Source organism: Scheffersomyces coipomensis, assembly GCF_036884675.1.
Source record: "Scheffersomyces coipomensis strain NRRL Y-17651 chromosome Unknown DFJ63scaffold_1, whole genome shotgun sequence".
Taxonomy (NCBI): domain Eukaryota; kingdom Fungi; phylum Ascomycota; class Pichiomycetes; order Serinales; family Debaryomycetaceae; genus Scheffersomyces; species Scheffersomyces coipomensis.
In genome coordinates, this window is record NW_027042892.1 from 1,770,857 (window position 1) to 1,792,429 (window position 21,573).

The 21,573-nt window shown below is 31.8% G+C and overlaps 9 protein-coding genes across 9 annotated transcripts; 6 read left to right on the top strand and 3 right to left on the bottom strand. All coding sequences in view use genetic code 12, as the record gives it.

The window, feature by feature from the left end:
• The first annotated feature begins 590 nt into the window (after positions 1-590).
• On the top strand, positions 591-2,464 carry DFJ63DRAFT_28408 (uncharacterized protein). The gene has a single exon (XM_064904770.1). It carries the CDS (start codon positions 784-786, stop codon positions 2,338-2,340), a length of 1,557 nt encoding a protein of 518 aa, XP_064764967.1. The 5' UTR covers positions 591-783; the 3' UTR covers positions 2,341-2,464.
• TPS1 (alpha,alpha-trehalose-phosphate synthase (UDP-forming) TPS1) lies at positions 2,452-4,093 on the bottom strand. The gene has a single exon (XM_064906741.1). It carries the CDS (start codon positions 3,979-3,981, stop codon positions 2,548-2,550), a length of 1,434 nt encoding a protein of 477 aa, XP_064764968.1. The 5' UTR covers positions 3,982-4,093; the 3' UTR covers positions 2,452-2,547.
• On the top strand, positions 4,094-5,396 carry DFJ63DRAFT_316864 (protein transporter YIF1). The gene has a single exon (XM_064906742.1). The coding sequence runs from the start codon at positions 4,353-4,355 to the stop codon at positions 5,331-5,333; it is 981 nt and encodes a 326-aa protein (XP_064764969.1). The 5' UTR covers positions 4,094-4,352; the 3' UTR covers positions 5,334-5,396.
• Positions 5,397-5,420: 24 nt separating this feature from the next.
• POL2 (DNA polymerase epsilon catalytic subunit) lies at positions 5,421-12,291 on the top strand. The gene has a single exon (XM_064904803.1). The coding sequence runs from the start codon at positions 5,647-5,649 to the stop codon at positions 12,256-12,258; it is 6,612 nt and encodes a 2,203-aa protein (XP_064764970.1). The 5' UTR covers positions 5,421-5,646; the 3' UTR covers positions 12,259-12,291.
• A 1-nt stretch (position 12,292) lies between these two features.
• DFJ63DRAFT_28447 (phenol 2-monooxygenase) lies at positions 12,293-15,048 on the top strand. The gene has a single exon (XM_064904806.1). It carries the CDS (start codon positions 12,729-12,731, stop codon positions 14,883-14,885), a length of 2,157 nt encoding a protein of 718 aa, XP_064764971.1. The 5' UTR covers positions 12,293-12,728; the 3' UTR covers positions 14,886-15,048.
• DFJ63DRAFT_28448 (origin recognition complex subunit 5) lies at positions 15,049-16,696 on the top strand. The gene has a single exon (XM_064904807.1). The coding sequence runs from the start codon at positions 15,212-15,214 to the stop codon at positions 16,658-16,660; it is 1,449 nt and encodes a 482-aa protein (XP_064764972.1). The 5' UTR covers positions 15,049-15,211; the 3' UTR covers positions 16,661-16,696.
• Positions 16,697-18,292, bottom strand: DFJ63DRAFT_28449 (U5 snRNP complex subunit). Its single transcript, XM_064904811.1, has one exon. It carries the CDS (start codon positions 17,962-17,964, stop codon positions 16,732-16,734), a length of 1,233 nt encoding a protein of 410 aa, XP_064764973.1. The 5' UTR covers positions 17,965-18,292; the 3' UTR covers positions 16,697-16,731.
• Positions 18,148-18,600, top strand: DFJ63DRAFT_282118 (ribosome biosynthesis protein; the record flags this gene model as incomplete). Its single annotated transcript, XM_064904628.1, has 1 exon — positions 18,148-18,600. The coding sequence occupies one exon, from the start codon at positions 18,148-18,150 to the stop codon at positions 18,598-18,600; it is 453 nt and encodes a 150-aa protein (XP_064764974.1).
• DFJ63DRAFT_29669 (mitotic spindle checkpoint protein BUB3, WD repeat superfamily) lies at positions 18,292-20,394 on the bottom strand. The gene has a single exon (XM_064905429.1). It carries the CDS (start codon positions 20,291-20,293, stop codon positions 18,620-18,622), a length of 1,674 nt encoding a protein of 557 aa, XP_064764975.1. The 5' UTR covers positions 20,294-20,394; the 3' UTR covers positions 18,292-18,619.
• Positions 20,395-21,573: the final 1,179 nt, after the last annotated feature.

Sequence of the window (21,573 nt, forward strand, 5' to 3'; positions counted from 1 at the left end):
ATGGGGTGTAGGAGCTATACCTTCATATTCACACACGGCTTGAGCCGTTAGCTGATTGCACCCTTAAACAATTTTCCCCTATTGTAGCAAACCATAACCCAAACAAATCAAACCAATTTGACACATTATGTAATATCATATACAACAATAGAACTTAATTAAGTAACACATCTTGCAACCAAAAGTTTAAACCATTTCCTAAATGGGGAATCAAATGATAAAATTTGAAAATGATAAACCCCTGATGACTTACCGGCATCTAACCTTTAGTCACTCACTCGCTCGCTATCAGGAGAGCCTAGAGCGCGCCCAGAGAAGAGCCCAGCGCAGTGCACCCCTAAAAATAAAAACCACACAGCAACAAAAAAAAAACATTCGATTGAAAATTATTGGCTGATAATCATTTTAACGGTAAACAACAACTATTCACTTTCATATCCTTAGCATTATCATTAATTTGATTCCTTTAGCATTAATAATCCATTCAATTGGTATTTAGCATATCATATATTTATTCATCACCAGGATTACTTGTATCCAGCCAGTTTTTCATTGTGCATACTCTCCCCATACCCTTCACTATATAAGAACGATTTAGGTCATCTTAAACATTGATTGATCCCACCAGATTAGATTACTATTTTCATTTCATTGCTACTCAACTAGCTTTATTTTGATAAACTACATTTGCATTTCACTTCATTCATCGATTCTATTGTTATAGAGCCCATCATTATTGCATAACCTACTCATCATCATCACTTATTTTCACACCCCGTATTCATGACTGATATAGAGCAACCTTATGAAGATCCTATTTTAAAATTAATTCATGATCCCAATTTGAATCGAGATAAAGAAAAGTCAAACCAATTGGTATCATTAATCAATGACTTCCCCTTGACAGAAAGAAAGATTAGTAGATTATGTCTGACTACTTTTTCAATTTTACAGACCCTTGAAAAAATGAATCTCATCTTCAAGAGTTGGGAGTTTCTATCATTAGATTTCAGTAGTGGTGATCATTTCAATGATGATAACGATTATAAAACTAAAGAATTCAATTATAATATTGCTGATAAAGTGATTAATAAATGTCAAGAACTTAATATCAAGTCCATGAAAATATCAATTGATATCGATCATATTACCAAGACTTCAAGAACTTTATCTCCTATTGAATATATTTCTGATAGTGGAACTTTATTAACATCTTTAATATTAAGATGTATTAAATTAAAGAATGATATTGGATCCAATGTCACTACATCTTATCTGAAAGCTAGATTAATATGTATCGGTAAAGAATTAGAATTAATGTTACTTCAAAGTGATTCTGATTCGAAAGATACTACTACTATAGAGTCATATAAATCATTCATCGTTAGTTTACTCCGACAATTGAACGAAGCTATAGATACTAATGATAGTGAATCAAAGTTTGAATGTTTGGCGGTTATTAATGATTTAGAACAAATGTTTGAAGCTTATAAACTTGAAAAAATGAAAGATTCAATCATTAAACAACAACAAGAACTAAGACAAAAACAACTTGAATTACCTGTCAACCATTCTCACCATCATCATAGTAATGTTCAATCTGATGATGATGAATATGAGTATGATGATACTTATTCCGAATTTGGTATGAATTCAATGTATTCATCTACCGTATCTCAACCACCAATGGTTCATTCCATCACCAAGACTCGTGATACGGATTCTACAGTAGGAACTATAAGTTCACCTAAACATAGACGGGGATCCATGTCATCCATGTCATCATCTACTATCCTTCATAAGACTACCATATCTGAAGAATTACCATACTTAATGTCAGCATTCAATTCAGCAAAGACCATAGAGGAAGATGTAAGTCATTTCAAAGCTCAAGCTCCAGAAGAACCCAAGAAGAAAAAAGAAGAACCGAAAGAAACCACATCTACCACAAAATCAAAACCATTCTTCTCTCATAAGACAAACTTACCTGATTCATCATTATATTCTGAAAGTACAGTTTTACCCCAAGTTCAAACTTCAGGAATGTCACCTGCATCATACATATATTCTAATGCATCACTTTTATCAAAATTAGGTATAAAGCCTCAAGTTATCAAGACCAATTTAACGGCCAGAGAATTATCTAATTCAACTAAGGGTAACACCACACCTAGCGTACCACTGTTAATAATCTCTAATGGAGACAAGGAAGTGGATGGAGATGAAAAGGATAAAGAGAATAGGAGAAATATAACTCCTCTCACTAAGGCGAATTTAGCAACTCATACTATATTACGATTAAGCTCACCTGATACGACGATTGATGAAGATGTTGATTGAGATTAGGCATTTATTTATTTTACACATTTATTCATTTTCATTTTTATTTAATTTATTTATTTATTGTGATTCTTACATTTTTTTATAGGGATAATAAACGGAAACTGGCGATTATGAAAGTATTCAAGATAGTAATATGTATATTTATAAGATAAACATTTCAAAAAAAAAAAGATAATAAACAGAAGAGACAGAAAGATAATACTACTACTTTGATTTATCAGTACATTTATATAATTCCTTAACAAAACTTTCACCCCAAAATCCAGAAGTATATTTTGAAATATAACTGAATAATTTATCGAAATTAATTTTTCTTTTTTCAACTGGTAATGCCAATGCTTCCTTCAAGGCTACACTTAATTCTTCTGTATTCCATGGATTTACAATAATAGCTCCATTTAATGATTGAGCAGCTCCAGCAAATTCAGATAAGATTAATACCCCTTGATTTTCTTGTTGACAAGCAATGTATTCATAACTTACTAAATTCATTCCATCTCTGGTCGAACTTACACAACAAACATCAGATACATGATATAAACTGATTAATTCATCAAATGATACTGATTTATGTAAATAATGAATAGGAACAAATTCAACCGTACCAAATCTACCATTGATTCTACCTACTAATTCATTAACTGTAGCCCGAAGACTTTGATATTCTTCGACATCACCACGAGATGGAACAGCAACTTGAACTAATACCACTTTCCCAATCCATTCGGGATTTTCAGATAAGAAGACTTCAAAAGCATGTAATTTTTGGGGAACCCCTTTAATATAATCCAATCTATCAACACCAACTATGATTTTGACATCTTCAAATTTCCGTTTTAATTGTTTTATTCTATTAATTACACTATCTTTATTTAATCCTTCAGTGAATTTATCCACATCAATACCAATGGGGAATGCTGTAACACTGATTGATCTACCTTTATATTCAATACCATTAGGTAATGTTTTTACATCATCTTGAATGATTCGATTGACTGAACTTAAGAAATGTCTAGCATAATCATAAGTATGGAATCCAATTAAATCACAACTTAAAACTCCTTCCAAGATTTCTTTTCTAACGGGTAAAATACGATAAATTTCCGATGATGGGAATGGAGTATGTAAGAAGAATCCAATTCTAATATTTTTCTTTGATGTACCGATTTCTTCTCTTAACATTTGCGGTAATAACATTAAATGATAATCATGAACCCAAACCATATCATTATCATTAACTTGAGAAGCAATTGATATAGCAAATTGACGATTAGCTTCAATATAAGCTCTCCAAGCATTTTCATCGAAATTCATTTCACCAGGATGATAATGAAATAAAGGCCATAAAATACTATTTGAAAATCCATTATAATGTAAATCAGCAATCATATCACTTAAAAAGATAGCAGTACAATTGAATTGTTCAGCTAAATCATTATTAACCCGATCCTGTTCATCATCAGGAACTTCTAAACCTGGCCATCCTAACCATTGAAATTCAGTTGATTTTTTTAATCCTTGTAAAGCAGTAACTAAACCACCTGATGACATGGTATAAGTATAAGACTTATCATCTGAACGCTTGATTGTAACAGGTAAACGATTGGATACCACCAACACTTTACCACTAACTGCCATGATTGAAATGATTACCCTAACTAAAACCAGACAGATACTTGAAAAAGATGAAAGAAAAAGGAAAAAAACGAAATCAATTGATTAAATGTGGTAAATCAAGTTTGAATAAGGGATTCAGATTACGTTCAGGAACAATTGTGATGGTTCTAGAAACTGATGACATAGTTCCTGTATATAAATCATCAATTTATGCTCTTGAAGAACTCTATTGTGTAAGACTTCCCAATTAGGAAGTCAAAGGAAGCATAACATGTGATCAAAATTATTTCTCATTTTTCAGTCCAACTGTTCAAAACGAATAAAAATGTACTGGTCATGACGTATCTTTACTTTGGTTCAAGATAATATCGATTGATTAATCCATCATCATAATGTATACTCCATACGGTAATGTTGCTGCTCAAGGCCAGCCCAATCAATTCATAGGTGGTCAACAAAACTTACAACATCCTCAACCTCAGCATCCATCCTTCCAACAACAACAATTTAATGTGCCACCACAAGCTCATCAACAACAACATCCACAATCACAACAACAAGTTCCAGGTGGAGGTGCTTCTACTTCATATACTTCATTCTTGAATGATCCAGCAGCTGCCTTAGCAGGTCAATTTGCTAGAAATGGATTCGAACAGTCAAATCAATATATTCAACAAAATTTCGGTTCATTTATCCCTACTGGTACCACTGATTTAAAATATTATTTCCAAGTTAGTAATTCATATGTATTAAAGAAAATCTTTTTAATATTATTTCCTTATCGAAATAAGAATTGGAATCGTTTAAGTTTACAAGATGTTACGGGAGAATCATCATCTTCATCACCATCTAATTCTCAACAATTTGCACCTCCAAATTTAGATGTTAATGCCCCTGATTTATATATTCCCACCATGTCATTTGTAACTTATATCTTATTATGGGCCGCCTTCCAAGGATTGAAAGGAGATTTCCATCCTCAATTATTTGGTTATTTATCATCTCAAACCCTTGCATTCACTGTCCTTGATATTACTATCTTTAAAGTAGGATTATATTTATTAAATTGTTCAAGTCAAATCTCATTATGGGATTTAGTGGGATTCTCAAGTTATAAATATGTAACTATCATTGTGTTATTATGTTGGAAGAATCTTGTCAGTGATTATTGGCTTTATTATTATCCTGTTCTTTTTGGATTTATTGTTAGTTTGGCTCTTTTCCTTTTAAGATCATTAAGATTTTCTGTATTACCAAGTTTATCAGTAGGAACTACAACTATCACATCTAAACAAAGAAGAATCAGAATCCAATTCTTATTTGTCTATGCTGTAGTAGTCCAAGGTTTAATTGTCTTATTCATGAGTTACTAGTTACTAGAATATATATAGAGATAATAGTAGTAAAGTAATACCCTAATTAATTAATAAATGATGTTTTGTATATTATATCAGCATTCACGTGATCCGTCAAATCTTACACAAAAACTCCCTAAAAATAAAAGAAAAAAATTTAGACGCGTTTTGATGGATTTTGTAAATACACACCAAAAAGATTCATTTGCCATATAATCTCTAGTTTGGCAACATCCATCTTGAAAACGACCAAACACAACTTTAGCATTTCAAATAGCATATCATCTAACATCATCATATATATATATATATATATAGGGACTATTCATAAATGTCAAGTCGTCCCAGATTCAAAGGATCTACATCCGCTAGATTCGTTAAGAATAAAGTAAATACAGAATTCAAACCTAGAAATCATGATAGACAAAACATACCAATTGATCCTAGGATAGCCAATAATCCCATGCTTAATGATTCGATTCAGAAGAAGGAATTGGTGAGTAAGATCGATGAATTGGATGCCTTAATGGGATTCGCCAGGATCGAAAATGGTGAACATGATGGATTGAAACCAAAGAAAGGGTGGTTAATAAATATGCATTCTACCACTATACCTTCAGAGGACTATTTAACTGGTTATTCAGGAGTGGATTATTATTTCTTAGATGAGGAAGGTGGTTCATTCAAAGTCACTTTACAATTCGATCCTTACTTCTTTCTTGATGTGATACCTGGTAATGAAGCAGAAGTTGAAGAATGGTTAAGAAAATTCTTAGAATCAACCAGTATAAAATCTATAAATCGAGAATTAAAAGAAGATTTAGCTTTACCAAATCATTTAGTTGGTCTTCAAAAAAATTTAATCAAATTAACCTTTCATAATGTTCAAGATCTTTTAACTGCTAGAAGATTAATAGCACCTATAATTAAAGATAATCAAACCAAAAGAGAATCAAGAGATGTTTATGCAGTGGTTCATACCACCACCAATGAAGCTGCTAGCCCTTCTACTTATATTGATGATATGAAGGAATATGATGTTCCATATCATGTTCGTGTATCAATTGATAAAAATATCAGAGTTGGTAAATGGTATGATGTATATGTCAAACATCAAGAAGTATCACTTGTGGAAGATAAAGAAATGATTGCTTTCGCTGATCCCGTGATATTGGCATATGATATAGAAACTACTAAGGCTCCATTAAAGTTCCCTGATGCTAAAATTGATCAAATCATGATGATATCGTATATGATAGATGGTGAAGGGTTTTTAATTACCAATCGTGAAATCATTTCTGAAGATATTAATGATTTCGAATATACTCCTAAACCAGAATACCCTGGTTTATTCACCATTTTCAATGAGCCAGATGAAAAACATGTATTAATGAGGTTCTTCGAACATATAAGAGATGCAAAACCAACCGTTATAGCGACTTTTAATGGTGATTTTTTCGATTGGCCATTTGTAGAAACAAGAACTACTTTCCATGATATGGATATGTTTGATGAAATTGGATTTGCTAAGGATAATGATGGTGAATATAAATCCAAATACTGTGTTCATATGGATTGTTATAGATGGGTTAAAAGAGATTCTTATTTACCTCAAGGTTCTCAAGGTTTAAAAGCGGTTACGACTGTTAAATTAGGGTACAATCCAACTGAATTAGATCCTGAATTAATGACTCCTTATGCATATGAAAAACCTCAATTATTATCTGAATATTCGGTGTCGGATGCAGTAGCAACTTATTACCTATATTATAAGTATGTTCATCCATTTATTTTCTCATTATGTACTATTATTCCATTAAATCCAGATGAAGTGTTACGTAAAGGTACAGGTACCTTATGTGAAATGTTATTACTGGTTCAAGCATATGAAAATAATATTTTATTACCCAATAAACATAGTGAACCAATTGAAAGATTTTACGATGGTCATTTATTAGAATCGGAGACTTATGTCGGGGGACATGTTGAATCATTAGAAGCAGGTGTTTTCAGAAGTGATTTAGAAAATGATTTCAAAGTGGATCCTACTGCAATTGATGAATTATTAAATGATTTACATAATTCAATTAAATTTTGTATCGAAGTTGAAAATAATAAAAAATTCGAAGATGTGGAAAACTTTGATGAAATTTATAATCAAGTACGGGATCAATTACTTGAATTAAAAGCTAATCCAGTACGGAAAGAAGTTCCATTGATTTATCATGTCGATGTGGCGTCAATGTATCCTAATATCATGACATCCAATAGATTACAACCCGATTCCATGAAAACAGAAGAAGATTGTGCTGCTTGTGATTTCAATAGACCAGGTAAGAATTGTGATAGAAGACTTCCATGGTCTTGGAGAGGGGAATTTTATCCTGCTGAAATGAATGAATATAATATGTTAAAAAGAACTTTACAAAATGAAACTTTCCCTGCCGCAAAACCATGGTTACCCCTTCGAACATTTGATGAATTATCGTATACCGAACAAGCTTCATTAATTAAAAAGAGAATCAGTGATTATTCCAGAAAAGTCTATCACAGAGTCAAACAAACTGAAGTTGTCACTCGTGAATCCATCATTTGTCAAAGAGAAAATCCATTCTATGTCGATACAGTCAGATCATTCAGAGATCGTCGTTATGAATTCAAAGGGTTAGCCAAAGTTTGGAAAGGGAAAATATCCAAATTAGATAAACATGATACCATCAAAAGAGACGAAGCTAAGAAAATGGTAGTTTTATATGATTCCTTACAATTGGCCCATAAAGTTATTCTTAATTCTTTTTATGGTTATGTGATGAGAAAAGGTTCTCGTTGGTATTCGATGGAAATGGCCGGTATTACCTGTCTTACTGGGGCCACTATCATTCAAATGGCTCGTGCATTGGTGGAGCGTATAGGTAGACCATTGGAATTGGATACTGATGGTATTTGGTGTATTTTACCAAAATCATTTCCTGAAAATTTCACTTTAAAATGTAAAGATGGTAAAAAAATCTTATTAGAATATCCTTGTTCTATGTTGAATTATTTAGTTCATGAAAGATTTACCAATGATCAATACCAAGATTTAGTTGATCCAGATAATTTCAAATATAAAACAAGATCAGATAATTCTATTTTCTTCGAAGTTGATGGTCCATATAAAGCGATGATTCTTCCTACTTCCAAAGAAGAAGGTAAAGGTTTAAAGAAAAGATATGCTGTTTTCAATGATGATGGTTCGTTAGCAGAATTAAAAGGTTTCGAATTGAAGAGAAGAGGGGAATTACAATTAATTAAGAATTTCCAATCTGATATTTTCAAATTATTCTTGGATGGTGATACGTTGGAAGGTTGTTATCAAGCTGTGGCAACAGTCGCTAACAATTGGTTAGATGTATTAGATACGAAAGGTGGTATGTTAGAAGATGAAGATTTGATTGAACTTATTTGTGAAAATAGAAGTATGTCTAAGAGTTTAGCTGAATATGGCACACAAAAATCTACTTCAATTACTACTGCCAGAAGATTAGGGGAATTTTTGGGTGAAGAAATGGTTAGAGATGCTGGTTTAGCCACTAAATATATTATTAGTGCAAAACCGATTGGAGCTTCAATTACAGAAAGAGCTGTACCAGTGTCAATCTTCTCATCTGAAAAGAAGGAATTTTTCCTTAGAAAATGGCTTAAAGATCCAACTTTAGTAGGATCAATTGGTCCAAGAGAAATCATTGATTGGGATTATTATAGAGAACGTTTAGCATCGGTAGTTCAAAAGATTATTTCCATTCCAGCTGCATTACAAAATGTTAAAAATCCCGTACCAAGAGTTCCTCATCCGGAATGGTTGCAAAGAAAAATCAGTGTCAGAGATGATTCAAAACAACAATCATCACTTTCTACATTCTTCTCTAAGTCAACTAAGAAAGACGCCTTGGAAAAACAAGTTAAGGATATGGAAGATTTTGGTGAAATAGATGCTCCAAGACCAAAAGTTGTCAAAGTCACATCCAAGAAGAGAAGAAACGCCAAAGCTAATATGGTGTTAGACTCTGAAGAAGAAGAAAGAATAAACGCTGTCTTAAATGGTCCTTGTCCAAGTATGACTGAAGATTATGAAGGTTTCTTACACTATCAAAAAGCCAAATGGACCCTTCAACAACTTAATAGAGATAGAAGAAAGAGAATATTTGGTAGTAATTCTGAAACATCACATAGATCAACAGTTGGAGGTATTTTAAGAAAACAAGCCGAAAACGTGGCAGGATCCAATTGGGAAATTTTACAATATAAATTAGACGTCGCCACTCCTGGTGATGTTAAGGTTTACGTTCTGGCTGGTACTAAAGTTCATTCATTTACATTTCATGTTCCTAAAAAAGTTTTCGCATCTTTTAAAACAGATATTTCTAACCGGAAAAATATTCCTGGCTGCGAAATTGAAAAATCTAATGCTGCCTTACCTAATGGTCATGATGGTTCTCATTTATATAAGTTAACTATGCCCGAGACTACTTTCCATGAAGCTCATACTAATGTTGATAGTTTGTTACAAGATTCCAATATTTTGGGGTTATATGAAACTCAAATTGGTGCAGTTGAAAGAGCTATTATCGACTTAGGTAATGTGGTTAAATTCGATGATACAAGAGTAGGTTCTTTAGGAAAAGGTTTGAAGAGTGGTTTTAATTTGAAGGAGTTGAATAGAATAGGAGGCACTGATTACTTGAAAAATTTCAATATGGATATTGTTTACTTGTTACATATTGTTACTAACAGTTATGAATTCTTTACTTTATTTAAATCGTGGGAGAATACAACAACTGTATTTGTGTTAAAACCATCCGCCAATGCTCAAGAACTTCCTGGAAACATGGATAGAATCTATCGTGAAATTTATGAAGCAAAGAAAGATAAATTAGGTAAGTTATACAATATCATTGAATATCCAGATTCCATGACTTTTGAAACTCACTATTATCACGACAACTCAAAATTATTCAAGAAGTTGAATCAAACCATAAGTAAAATCCAAGAAAGTAGAAGTAATAAATCATTATTTGCCCTTCAATCTCCATACCCTGCAAGGGTTCTCAATATTCTTACTGCAGCATCTGAATTCCCTACTATTAAGATGAATATCAGTGAACTTTCTTTACCAGCTGTTGGTTGGCAACAATTAATTTCAAGAAGATCAATCAATCATTACTTTGTGTTAGCTAGTTGGATCAAGAATTTAATAGCATTATCTCGTTATGGTAATGTTCCATTATGTAATATACAAATTGACAATCTCGGTTATTTGATAGATATTGAATATGCTAGAAGATTAACCCAAAACAATATCGTTTTGTGGTGGACAGGAAATCCATTACCTGATCATGGTGGATTTGAGATGGATAAAGCTATTGATTATGAGAATATTGAATTCCCAACTGTTAATAATCCAGAAATTTATGAAACAGCATGTTTGGAAATGAATGTAAGTAATTTAACTATCAATTCAATTCTTACTAGTACATTAATCAATGATGCCGAAGGTACAGATTTAGCTGATGATAATGTTGCATTTGATAAGAATAATGGTACTTCAACTATAGCTGAAGATTCATTCTCACCATCTGCATTATCAGTATTAAGAAATATGGTAAAGGATTGGTGGGATGATGCATTGAGAAATAACGTCAATGCTGATTCCATGATGAATAATTTGGTGACTTGGGTGCAAAGGAAGGAATCACACCTTTATGATTATGCCTTACATTATCATGTTCATAATTTATCAACCAAAGTTCTTTTACAATTGATTGGTGAATTCAAAAGAATGAATGCTCAAGTGGTATTTGCCAATAGAAATAAGTTGATTGTCCAAACTAGTAAAGTTTCAGTTGAAAACTCATACGCTTTTGGTCAATATATAGTTAAAGCAGCTAGATCCAAACCATTATTTAATTTCTTAGAACTAAAGATTGAAAAGTATTGGGATTTATTAATTTGGATGGATGAATATAATTTCGGGGGTAGATGTTGTACACATATTACCAATGATGAAATTCAAGATTTAGTACCTGAAAATCAATGGCATATAAAGAAATTCTTACCTGTTATTTTTAGAGAAGAATTTGAGGATTGGCTTGTTATTTTCTTAGATGCATTATCTAAATTTAAGAGTGATACATTAACTGGTGATACTCAAGCTGGAACTCCAAGAGTAACTCAAATTGTTCATATACTTAAAGGACAAAAGAAATTAGAATCAAAAGAAGCAGAAGAAGATATCTTTAATGGTGTAATTGAAATCTTTAGAAAACACTTACAGAAGAGAATCGAGAAATTGTATCGTAAACAAATTGATTCCATTATCAATCCTGAGTTTGAAAAGGAATATGAATTCCCCAAGCTCCCGGGTTCTCATTTACTGATGAAAAACCCCGCATTAGAATTAACTAAATTCTTATGTGCTGTATTAGGATTATCCAGTAAAAGAAATATTGAAGTACGGTTATTAAGAAAGGAACTTTTATCAATTTTCGATGTAAAGGAGTTCAGTAATGAAGCTACATTCAAAAACCCAAGTACTTCCTTAAAGATCAATCATGTTATTTGTGATTATTGTAATTACATTAGAGATATTGACATCTGTTGTGAATCAGAGTCTTCATTATGGAGTTGTACCAATTGTCATAAAGCATATAATAAAATGGTTATAGAAGAAGAATTAATTGCTCAATACCATAGAACACTCACTAAATTTTTTCAACAAGATTTAAAATGTTCGAAATGTCATCAAATCAAAGCTACTAATATGAGTTTATTCTGTAAATGTTCAGGTAAATGGGAAGAGGATATAGGTCATATTGAAGTAGAAAAGAAACTTCATGTTTTTGATAATGTCGCGAAAGCCTACAATCTCCAACTCTTAAAGGGTATTAAGGATGAATTTGCATAGTATTTATAAATGTATATATACGAAAACCAATAAAATAAACTTAAAGTTTTATATTATTTATATTTAGGAGGTGTCAGGATTGTAATATTTAGTAATTGACCGGTATAGAATGCATAATTCCGTTTTTTTTGATAGTTCCGTCGAATTTGTGGAGTAAATTTCTGTTTGCAACGTCTATCTATTTCCGTTTTATATTAAGTTTGATACCTTTTACTTGTGCTCTGGAAATCAGTTCAGCTATTCCAATTACACTTCCGTTGACAACCTTACCATATTGTACCTTGTTTTTGAGTTATAATTGAAGTTGAGATTTACATTCATTCATTCATACCCCGCAGAATACCCCAGTTTTTTTACCATAGCTTAACACTCACTTACAGTTAAAACCAAGTATATAAAGCTGCAAAATCCTATTAATTAAACATCTGTGATTCTTGTTTTTGAATAGTAGCAAACAGTTGTAGACAAATATGACTAAAGTTGAATCACAAATTAAGAATTCAAACACGGACGTGTTAATAATTGGAGCTGGTCCTTCGGGGTTGATGGCTGCTACTTGGTTAGCAAGGGCTGGAGTTCCTTTCAGAATCATTGATAAGAGATCGGACAAGATATTTTCAGGCCAGGCTGATGGTTTGCAAAGTAGAACACTTGAAGTCTTTCAATCGTTCTCTGGAAGTTCGTTTGATATGACTGGTTTGGATTCGGCTTGGAAAATGGCCAACCATATGATTGAATTATGCTTCTGGAACCCAGATGAAAATGGTAATCTAGTGAGAAGCTCTAGAATTCCAGATAGTATACCTGGTATCTCTAGATTTCAACAAATTGTAATCCATCAAGGTTACATTGAAAGATGGTTTGACGAAACGATTAAGAATTTTTCTGAAGGACAATCAAAAGTGGAAAGACCATATTTGCCAATTAGTCTTTCCATTGATGAAAGTAAAGTGGAAGATAAGGATGCTTATGCTGTTAAAGTATTGGTTAAAAATTTAGCTCTGGAAGATGTTAGTAATCCTGAACAATTCAATGCAAAGGTTGCTAACGGGCTCTACAGACAATTTGAGGGTGATCAAGAAAGATTTTACTCAAATAGTATTGATATCGAGCATGATCCTAATGTGAATGTTGATGACTACGAAATTATTAACTGCAAATATGTATTAGGAGCAGACGGTGCTCATAGTTGGGTCAGAAAGCAATTGGGAATTGATATGGAGGGTGAGAGTACCGATTTTGTATGGGGAGTATTAGACGCTGTCCCAATTACCGATTTCCCAGATATCAGGCATCGTTGTGCTATTCATTCATTAGAATCTGGTTCTGTTATGGTTATTCCAAGAGAAAATGATTTGGTTAGGTTATATATTCAGTTGAAAGAGGTTCCAAGAGATCCATTAACGACCACAGATGTATCTGACAATGATTCCAAGGAACATGCTAAAGGAAGAATTGATAGATCCAAGATCACTCCTGAATTGATTCTAAAAAATGCTCAAGATATCTTCAAACCATTTAAATTTGAAATTGAAGATATTGACTGGTTTACAGGTTATCAGATTGGTCAAAGAGTTAGTCCTAAATTTAGCAAGTTCAATCGTGTATTCATTTCAGGTGATGCTTGTCATACTCATTCACCCAAAGCAGGTCAAGGAATGAATGTTTCGATGATGGATACTTTTAATTTGGGATTTAAGTTAGCGTTAGTATGCAAGGGTCTTGCTAAGTTGGATATATTAGAGACTTACGAAAGTGAGCGTATTGAAGTTGCAAAAGAATTAATTGCATTTGATCATAAACTTTCTAGGTTGTTTAGTGGAAAACCTATGATTCCAAATTCGCAAGCATTTCAAGATGGGGTAGATATGGATGAATTTCATAAAGTTTTTCAAAAGGGAGGAGAATTTGCTTCAGGAACTATTGTTGACTATGCCGATTCTTTATTAATAGACAAATCATTAACACATCCAGTTGATGAAGATGGAAATTCTTTTTCATCTATTGCTAAGAAGGTTGCCGTAGGTAGAAGATTAAATTCTACCCTTATTGAATGTCAAGCTGATGGTAGACCAATCCATATCGCTGATAGAATACTTTCTGATGGCCGTTTCAGAGTCTTAGTGTTTGCTGGTGATGTAAATAGTTATCCGCAGAATTTGAAAATATTAGAGGAGTTCGATACTTTCTTAAAATCAGATAAGCATTTTCTGAAAAAGTATACCCCAGTGAATGCTTTAGACAATTCAGTGATTGATATTATTACTATCCATGGATCCAAGCGTCATGATGTAGAAATCTTTGATTTCCCAGAGTTTACCAGACCTACTGATCACAAGCATCGTCGTGACTATTGGAGACTCTACACAGGTATTGATTCGACATACCATGAAGGCGATATAAATGCTTATGAGTACTATGGAATTGATACAAAGAATGGGGCTATTATTGTGGTTAGACCTGATGGATATGTTGCAAAGATTACCAACTTTGATCTGAACGGGTTACACCAAATTGATCAGTATTTTGATAAATTCATGATTCCTCAAAATTCAAATGTCTTAACTCCAAAAGATAAATTGATCAATGATAGGGATAGATTTGTAAAGCCATTATTAGCTGTATAGTACTTTAGCCATGCTCCAGATGTTAGAATAAGCTAAATGTCTATCTTTCTATCTTTCTTTATTAGTCTTTTATATATGATTAATGTATATGTTTGTTTGTTTTGCTATATATTATTACGATTTATTATGGTTTTTTCCAAATTACATTATAATTGTAGGATAATGAAGTTATAGTTGAATATTGACAGTTGGATACTGTTAAATAGAGAAATAATTTTTTTTTGCACCAGTTGGTTGAGGAGCGTAAACAAATCTAAACTTTAAATTTTCGATATAACTGATATTTACAACCATTAATTAAACTGGTAGAGTCAGACAAAGTTTCAATGGCAAGAGATAGTGTGATCGATCAATTGAAGGAGGAAGTCAAGTATAGGTCCAACGAGATAGACTTATTGAGTGCATTCATATCAGAAGATGCGTTGATACTGACCCCATCGTTGATCGTTCATGGGTATAAAGCAGTGGGAAAGACGTATACTGTTCAGAAGTATTTACAAACATTGGACGTTAGCACATCTGTGATTCGTTGTGACGAGTGTATAACCAATAGAGTGTTGTTACAGAGGTGTTTCAATAGAATCAAAGCAGATAGACAGGATGGGTATAAGAAAGAAGATGGTATACATGATAAATTAAAGTTTGGTAAACTGATTGAAAGTTTCTATAACTTTGCCAATGCTTTAGAGAATTACTTTGAAAGTACATCATATACCAAGAATCATATATTAGTGCTTGATAGATTCGATCAATGTATGGAATCCACCAATGAGTTATTTGCTGGGTTCTTGAAATTAAGAGAAATTTGTCAAGTAAAGAATCTTACTATTATCTTTATAGTTTCCACTGATATTCCTAAAGAAGTTATTACAGCTGTCACTCCAACTATATACTTCAAATCATATACTGAAGAACAAGTGACTGATATCTTACAAATTAATCAATTATGTCTCTTTGGTATTGAAGAATTAGATAATACTCAAGCAGGGTATGAATTCTGGAAACAATATTCTAAGATCGTAGTGGATTTATTCTTTTCATATACTGGATCTGATCTAAGTTTATTAATTGATATTTGTGTTAAACTATGGACTAAATTCATCGAACCAGTAGTACTGGGTAAATATCAAGTCCATGAATTCGTCAAAGTATATCGTGAAAATGCTGATATATTCACTAATGAAAACGTTATAAATAATTCATCCATACGAGAGTATGCCACTCTTGAAGAAGAAAAACCCGTCTCCAATGAAAATGTGGAAGATCTTCCAACTCATTCAAAATTCATCTTAATTGCATCATACCTAGCATCATTTGTGGATCAAAAAGATGATTTACATAAATTTTCAAAAGTTAAAGCAGTTAAATATAAAAAACGTGTATTCAGTAATAAAGTCACTAAGAATGATATAGATACTAGACTTTTAAATCCAGGATTTTTTGATCTTGAAAGAATGTTTGCAATATTATCAGTGATTTATAGAAATACAGCTCCATCATTAAATCAACATACTGAAATCAATCTAGCTAATGATGTGGCTCAAATTGAAGAAAAGAAAGATACAGAAAGAGCTAAATTTACTTTAAGTAGAAATACTGATTTATACAGTCAAGTCGCTACCTTATTTTCCTTAGGTTTAATCAGTAAATCGGCCGCATCTGATATTTTAGGAGCTAGAGTGAGATGGAAATGTAATATTAATTGGCTTACAGTTGAGACATTAGCTAAGGAAGTTGATTTCTCTATAGTTGATTACTTAGGAGATGGTTTATGATGGGTGGTGTTTAGAATTGTAATTTTACTGTACTATAAATATATATTAACGTTTGCCGTAGTTGTTTTTATTTACAAATCTTCAAAGTTGACTTGATCAACCGGAGTGAACTCTATATCTCCAACTTTTCTAACTATAACTTTATTTTCAAAGTAATTCAGTTTCCAATCATTCATCTCGTAATTGGAATAAGGACCCATGATAGCATCATCACCAATCCATCTGAATTCCCAAATCTTCTCACCATAATCGACAACCTTCTCTTCATCTTCATCTTCATCTTCATCTTCATGAGGTCGTTTTATCCCTCTTTTTAAATCATTATAACTCACACCTGTCTCTTGTTGATACTTTCTCATCAATTCCTCTTTACTTAAATCATACACATCTCTAAGTAGTTTATCATATAGTAATTTATCACATAAATCAGTTATAGTAACTATGTTCTGCTTTCGGTTTTGATCTGCATCTGAATCTTCTTTCGTCTTTTTCGATTTATTTCTTTTCCTTTTTGGATTCAATCTCCCGAGTGCTTCCATTGGAGTTTCACTTGGTTCCAATAAACCTATCAATTGCTCTAATAATTCTTCAATTGGTATTCGTTGGTTTGATAAATTCTTTAATATATTCTCTTGTTCAATTTTTGATCTTGCTTCTTGAGCCTTCTTGGCTTTATAAATATCCGATTTCTTATAATCATTAATCCATTCTTCTTCATTATTTTCATCATCATGTTTCTCATTCGGTATGAAGTTGCCATCAATATCAAATTTCCCTTCATTGGCTTCATCATTAAGATCAAATGCTTCAATTTTAGGATCTTTCTTTTTCAATTGTCCTCTATCTCCTTCATCAAAGTCTTCAATATTGGTATAGTACGAATTAACATTATTAGTCTGTTCATCATCATCTTCCTCATCATCATCGATATCTGACTGATTCATATCTTCATCAGTCACGAATGCATCTTTCTCTTCATCAAATGCTCCTATACCTTCATTCTTCTCAAACTCCTCTATATCAAGAAACTTCACTTCCAACTTTTTAGACTTCTTAATAGGTTCAGGTTCTACTTCTTCTTTATCACTGGCAAACATGTCATCATCGTCATCGTCGTCATTTTTATCATTATCATTAGCTTTAGTCTCTTCTTCATCTTCATCGTCCTCTTTCTCATAATCTTCAACTGAAGAATCCGATTCATAATTCAATCGTAGATCATGTCTATGTTTCTGTTTTAGTTTCTTATCATTCCCCAACACGTCCTGTTCAACTTCATCATCTGAAGCATTGTTATTGCTCATGATCAATGCTTTGTTGATACTATCCTCTTTAAATGATTGCAAAGTTGCACTCACAAAAATATATATATTTTTTTTTAATTTTTCACATCTCTGAAATTTCAGACTATACCATTTATTATCAGATCATATACATTTCAATCCATCTTGATGTCTGATACGTATAAGAGGAGGAAAGTAATAGATATGGATCACGAGCCAACCATCAACATTGATACTGATGAAGTTTTAAATCTCGAACATCAATATTATCAAAAGGGATTCGAAGAAGGTCAGAATCATTCCACTAAACAACAATATCTTGAAGGTAAAGAATATGGTTATCAAACTGGATTTCAACGATTTATAATCGTAGGATACATCCAGGGTTTAGTTGAGGATTGGAAACTTCACATCGATCAATATGGAAACATACGAAATCATTTAGATCAATTGGAGAAGCTTATTGTTGATATACCGCTTACAAATGAAGATGAGAATGTTGCAGAATTTGAAGTTAAATTAAATAAAGCTCGGAATAAATTAAGAGTCATTATAACGATAGTTAAGGAATCATGGAAGATTGATAAATTAGATGAAGTGGTTAAAGAGTTAGGTGGGGAATTACAAGTTAGTGAAAATATTGAAGAAATGTGGTAAAGTTCAATGTATATATTTATTAAAAATAGAAATCAAAGTCTAATGGTTTTTGTTTGCTTTCTAATTTATAACTTAAGATTCCACCTAATGGACAATCATCAACCCCGATGATTAATTGTTCACCATAACCATTTTCAATAGGGGAGAAACTTAAAGCAGTACATTTCCCAATGAAATCAATTGATTGAATTCTTGATAACTCAGGCTGTTCATCCTTTTCATCACTGTTTAATGTCATTAAATCATTCAATTGTAAGATTCCTACATGATCCAAACCTTCAGCCCAAGAGATGAATTCACCATTATGACTGAATTTACAATTTCTAACCGGTCCACCACTAGTTGAACAATTTGAACCTAAAGATCCACTCCATGTATATAAACTTTTTGAAGAATTTCTTCTATCCCATAATTTGACACAAGTATCTTGATTACCGGTTAATAATAAATTTTCATCCTGACTTGACCAATCACAACAAAATCCAAAATCTTCATGACCAATGAATTTTTGAAAGTTTTGATTAGTGGTGGCTGATAATCTCTTATCTATTATATATGAATGTTTAGAATCACCCGAAATGAATATTTCATTGGTATTGAAATGATTTATCGCTGATCCATTGACAGGGAAATCAAAATCGATATTCTGATTTGATTTATTTGTGGATAAATCAATGATACGTAATTTTTTATCATTGGAAGATATGATTAATTCATTATCTGATTCATTGATTAATATATGATTTGTAATTCCATCTGAATTATTAGTTAAATGATATTCTCCCACCATTTTAAAACTATTAGCATCAGATACATCCCCAAGAATATACCCCCCTTCAAATGTCCCACATACGAGGAATTTATCAGACGCGGATAAAGTTGAGATTCTACTATTTGAATTATGTAATAAACTTCGAGAATCAATCAAACAATTAATCTTCATGGTGTTTTTGGTACTTGATGTTCGACTTATATCGGTGGCATTATCAGGCATTAAACGATTTATCTTAAAGAAATTATGATAATTATCATCGATTTCTTCGGAACGAGGATGATTGAACTCAGTATGGACGATATCAAGATTATAATCATGATAATAATTGGAAGGATAATAAATCCCATTGGAAATGTTTGGACCACAACATACTAAATTTCGTAATTGTAGATGATTTAAATGTAATTTTAATTTTCCAAAGAATTTATAAAATTTAAAAAATTCAGTATTAATATCGAATGAATCAATTGAGATTTGATTTATGGCTTTTGATTTGGAATCAGGGATATTATAAAACCAATTATCTTTTCCTACTCGAGATCTATCCATGAAGAATCGTCGTCTAAGATCTTTTGGCCAATGAATACCTTGTAAATCAGTTTTGAAATAGGTGGATGTAGAATTATGGGATGATTGAGGATGATCATAATCGGAAGCATCGATAGAGAATGGTAAATGATTTTCTCTTGTTTTGATCGAGTTTAAGATTCTTAAAATATCACTTTTAGAAAGATATGATTGATCATCATATAATAAATTATATAAAAAATTTAATGATTCAGATTGACTTAATTCAAATTCATGATGTAATTGTTGAGATGAAATCTGAGTTAAATCAGTAGGTCGATTTTCAGTAGTAGCAGCTACCTCATCTTGATGAGGTAGTATGTCATGATCTCGAGGTATAAGTAAAGCCATGATATATAGGTGGTTACACACTGATTTTGGAAATAAATCTCGGACCAGATTAAAATGGTATTGATAATAATGATGATGAGGGTGAATATGAAGATGAAATGAAAAGGGATACGACGGAACAGTACCAACCAGTAGTACTACCTATATTATATATCTAGTTGGAAAGGAGATATATCTATATTCGTAGATGATATGAATTTATTTATGGATGTGGTTTTAAACATAATTTTTGTAAAATCATACGAAATTGAGATTTGTCGTAAAATGACTTCAGTTTTGTCATTTTTGAGTTTGGAAATGTTTTCGACAAAACTGAAATCATTTGCGACATAAACGCCAAAAAAATAAAGTTCACATTTCCATAATTGATCATAATAGGAGAATATAAAGTAAGACCAATCAAATGGAAGACATATATGTATATATATATATAGTAAGTCTACCTCTTTTAAGTCTAATATCATAATGTTTAGTTTATATATAATGACTATGTTTAATGAATGGGTGTACATTACCAGTAAATAAGTGGTTAATATTTCATATAGACTATAAAGAGTAGGATTAACTTCAGCATGGTATTCCTTTTGCCTACTTAAACTAACTTAACCTTATACAGTTAGTTAGTATATCTAACTATTAATTCAAATCAATTAACTAAGATTAATACTCTTATGACTTGTAATAATTTAAGGTGATGATATTATATGCACTCCATAACTGATCGTAAATCTAATCAGATAACACTTTAACACAAAGCCCAAATAGAAGCGAAGACAAAAAAAAAAAAAAGAAATTTAAAATTGTATGACTTTATAAGCTAATACCAAGAAAGAAGGTCCGATGATCGGCAATTGACATCACGATTTAGTTGATGATCCTTAGATCATTTCAATATGGAGGTGGCAAAGTAAGAGTAAGAGTAAGACTAAGACTAATTACAACTTAGATAGTGAACATCTTGAGACCTCTCACTCTTACACCAACAAAACGTATGGTTAATAGGTTAACTAACCTAGTTGATTATATCTGGAATGGTTTGTAATATATTAACCGTTTATAAACGTTAAACCTTAATTAGGGTGTCTGTAACTCTTACTCTTATCACTTCTACATTAAATAATCTTAAAAGCTAAGCATGTAATAATAATAATAATTGAAATAATAACTAATAATAATAATTTATATATATATATAAGAATGAGCTAATGAATGCAAAATGATTATAATACTATTAACACTAGTAAATGAAAGAAGATAAATGCAATGGTTTTATATATAAT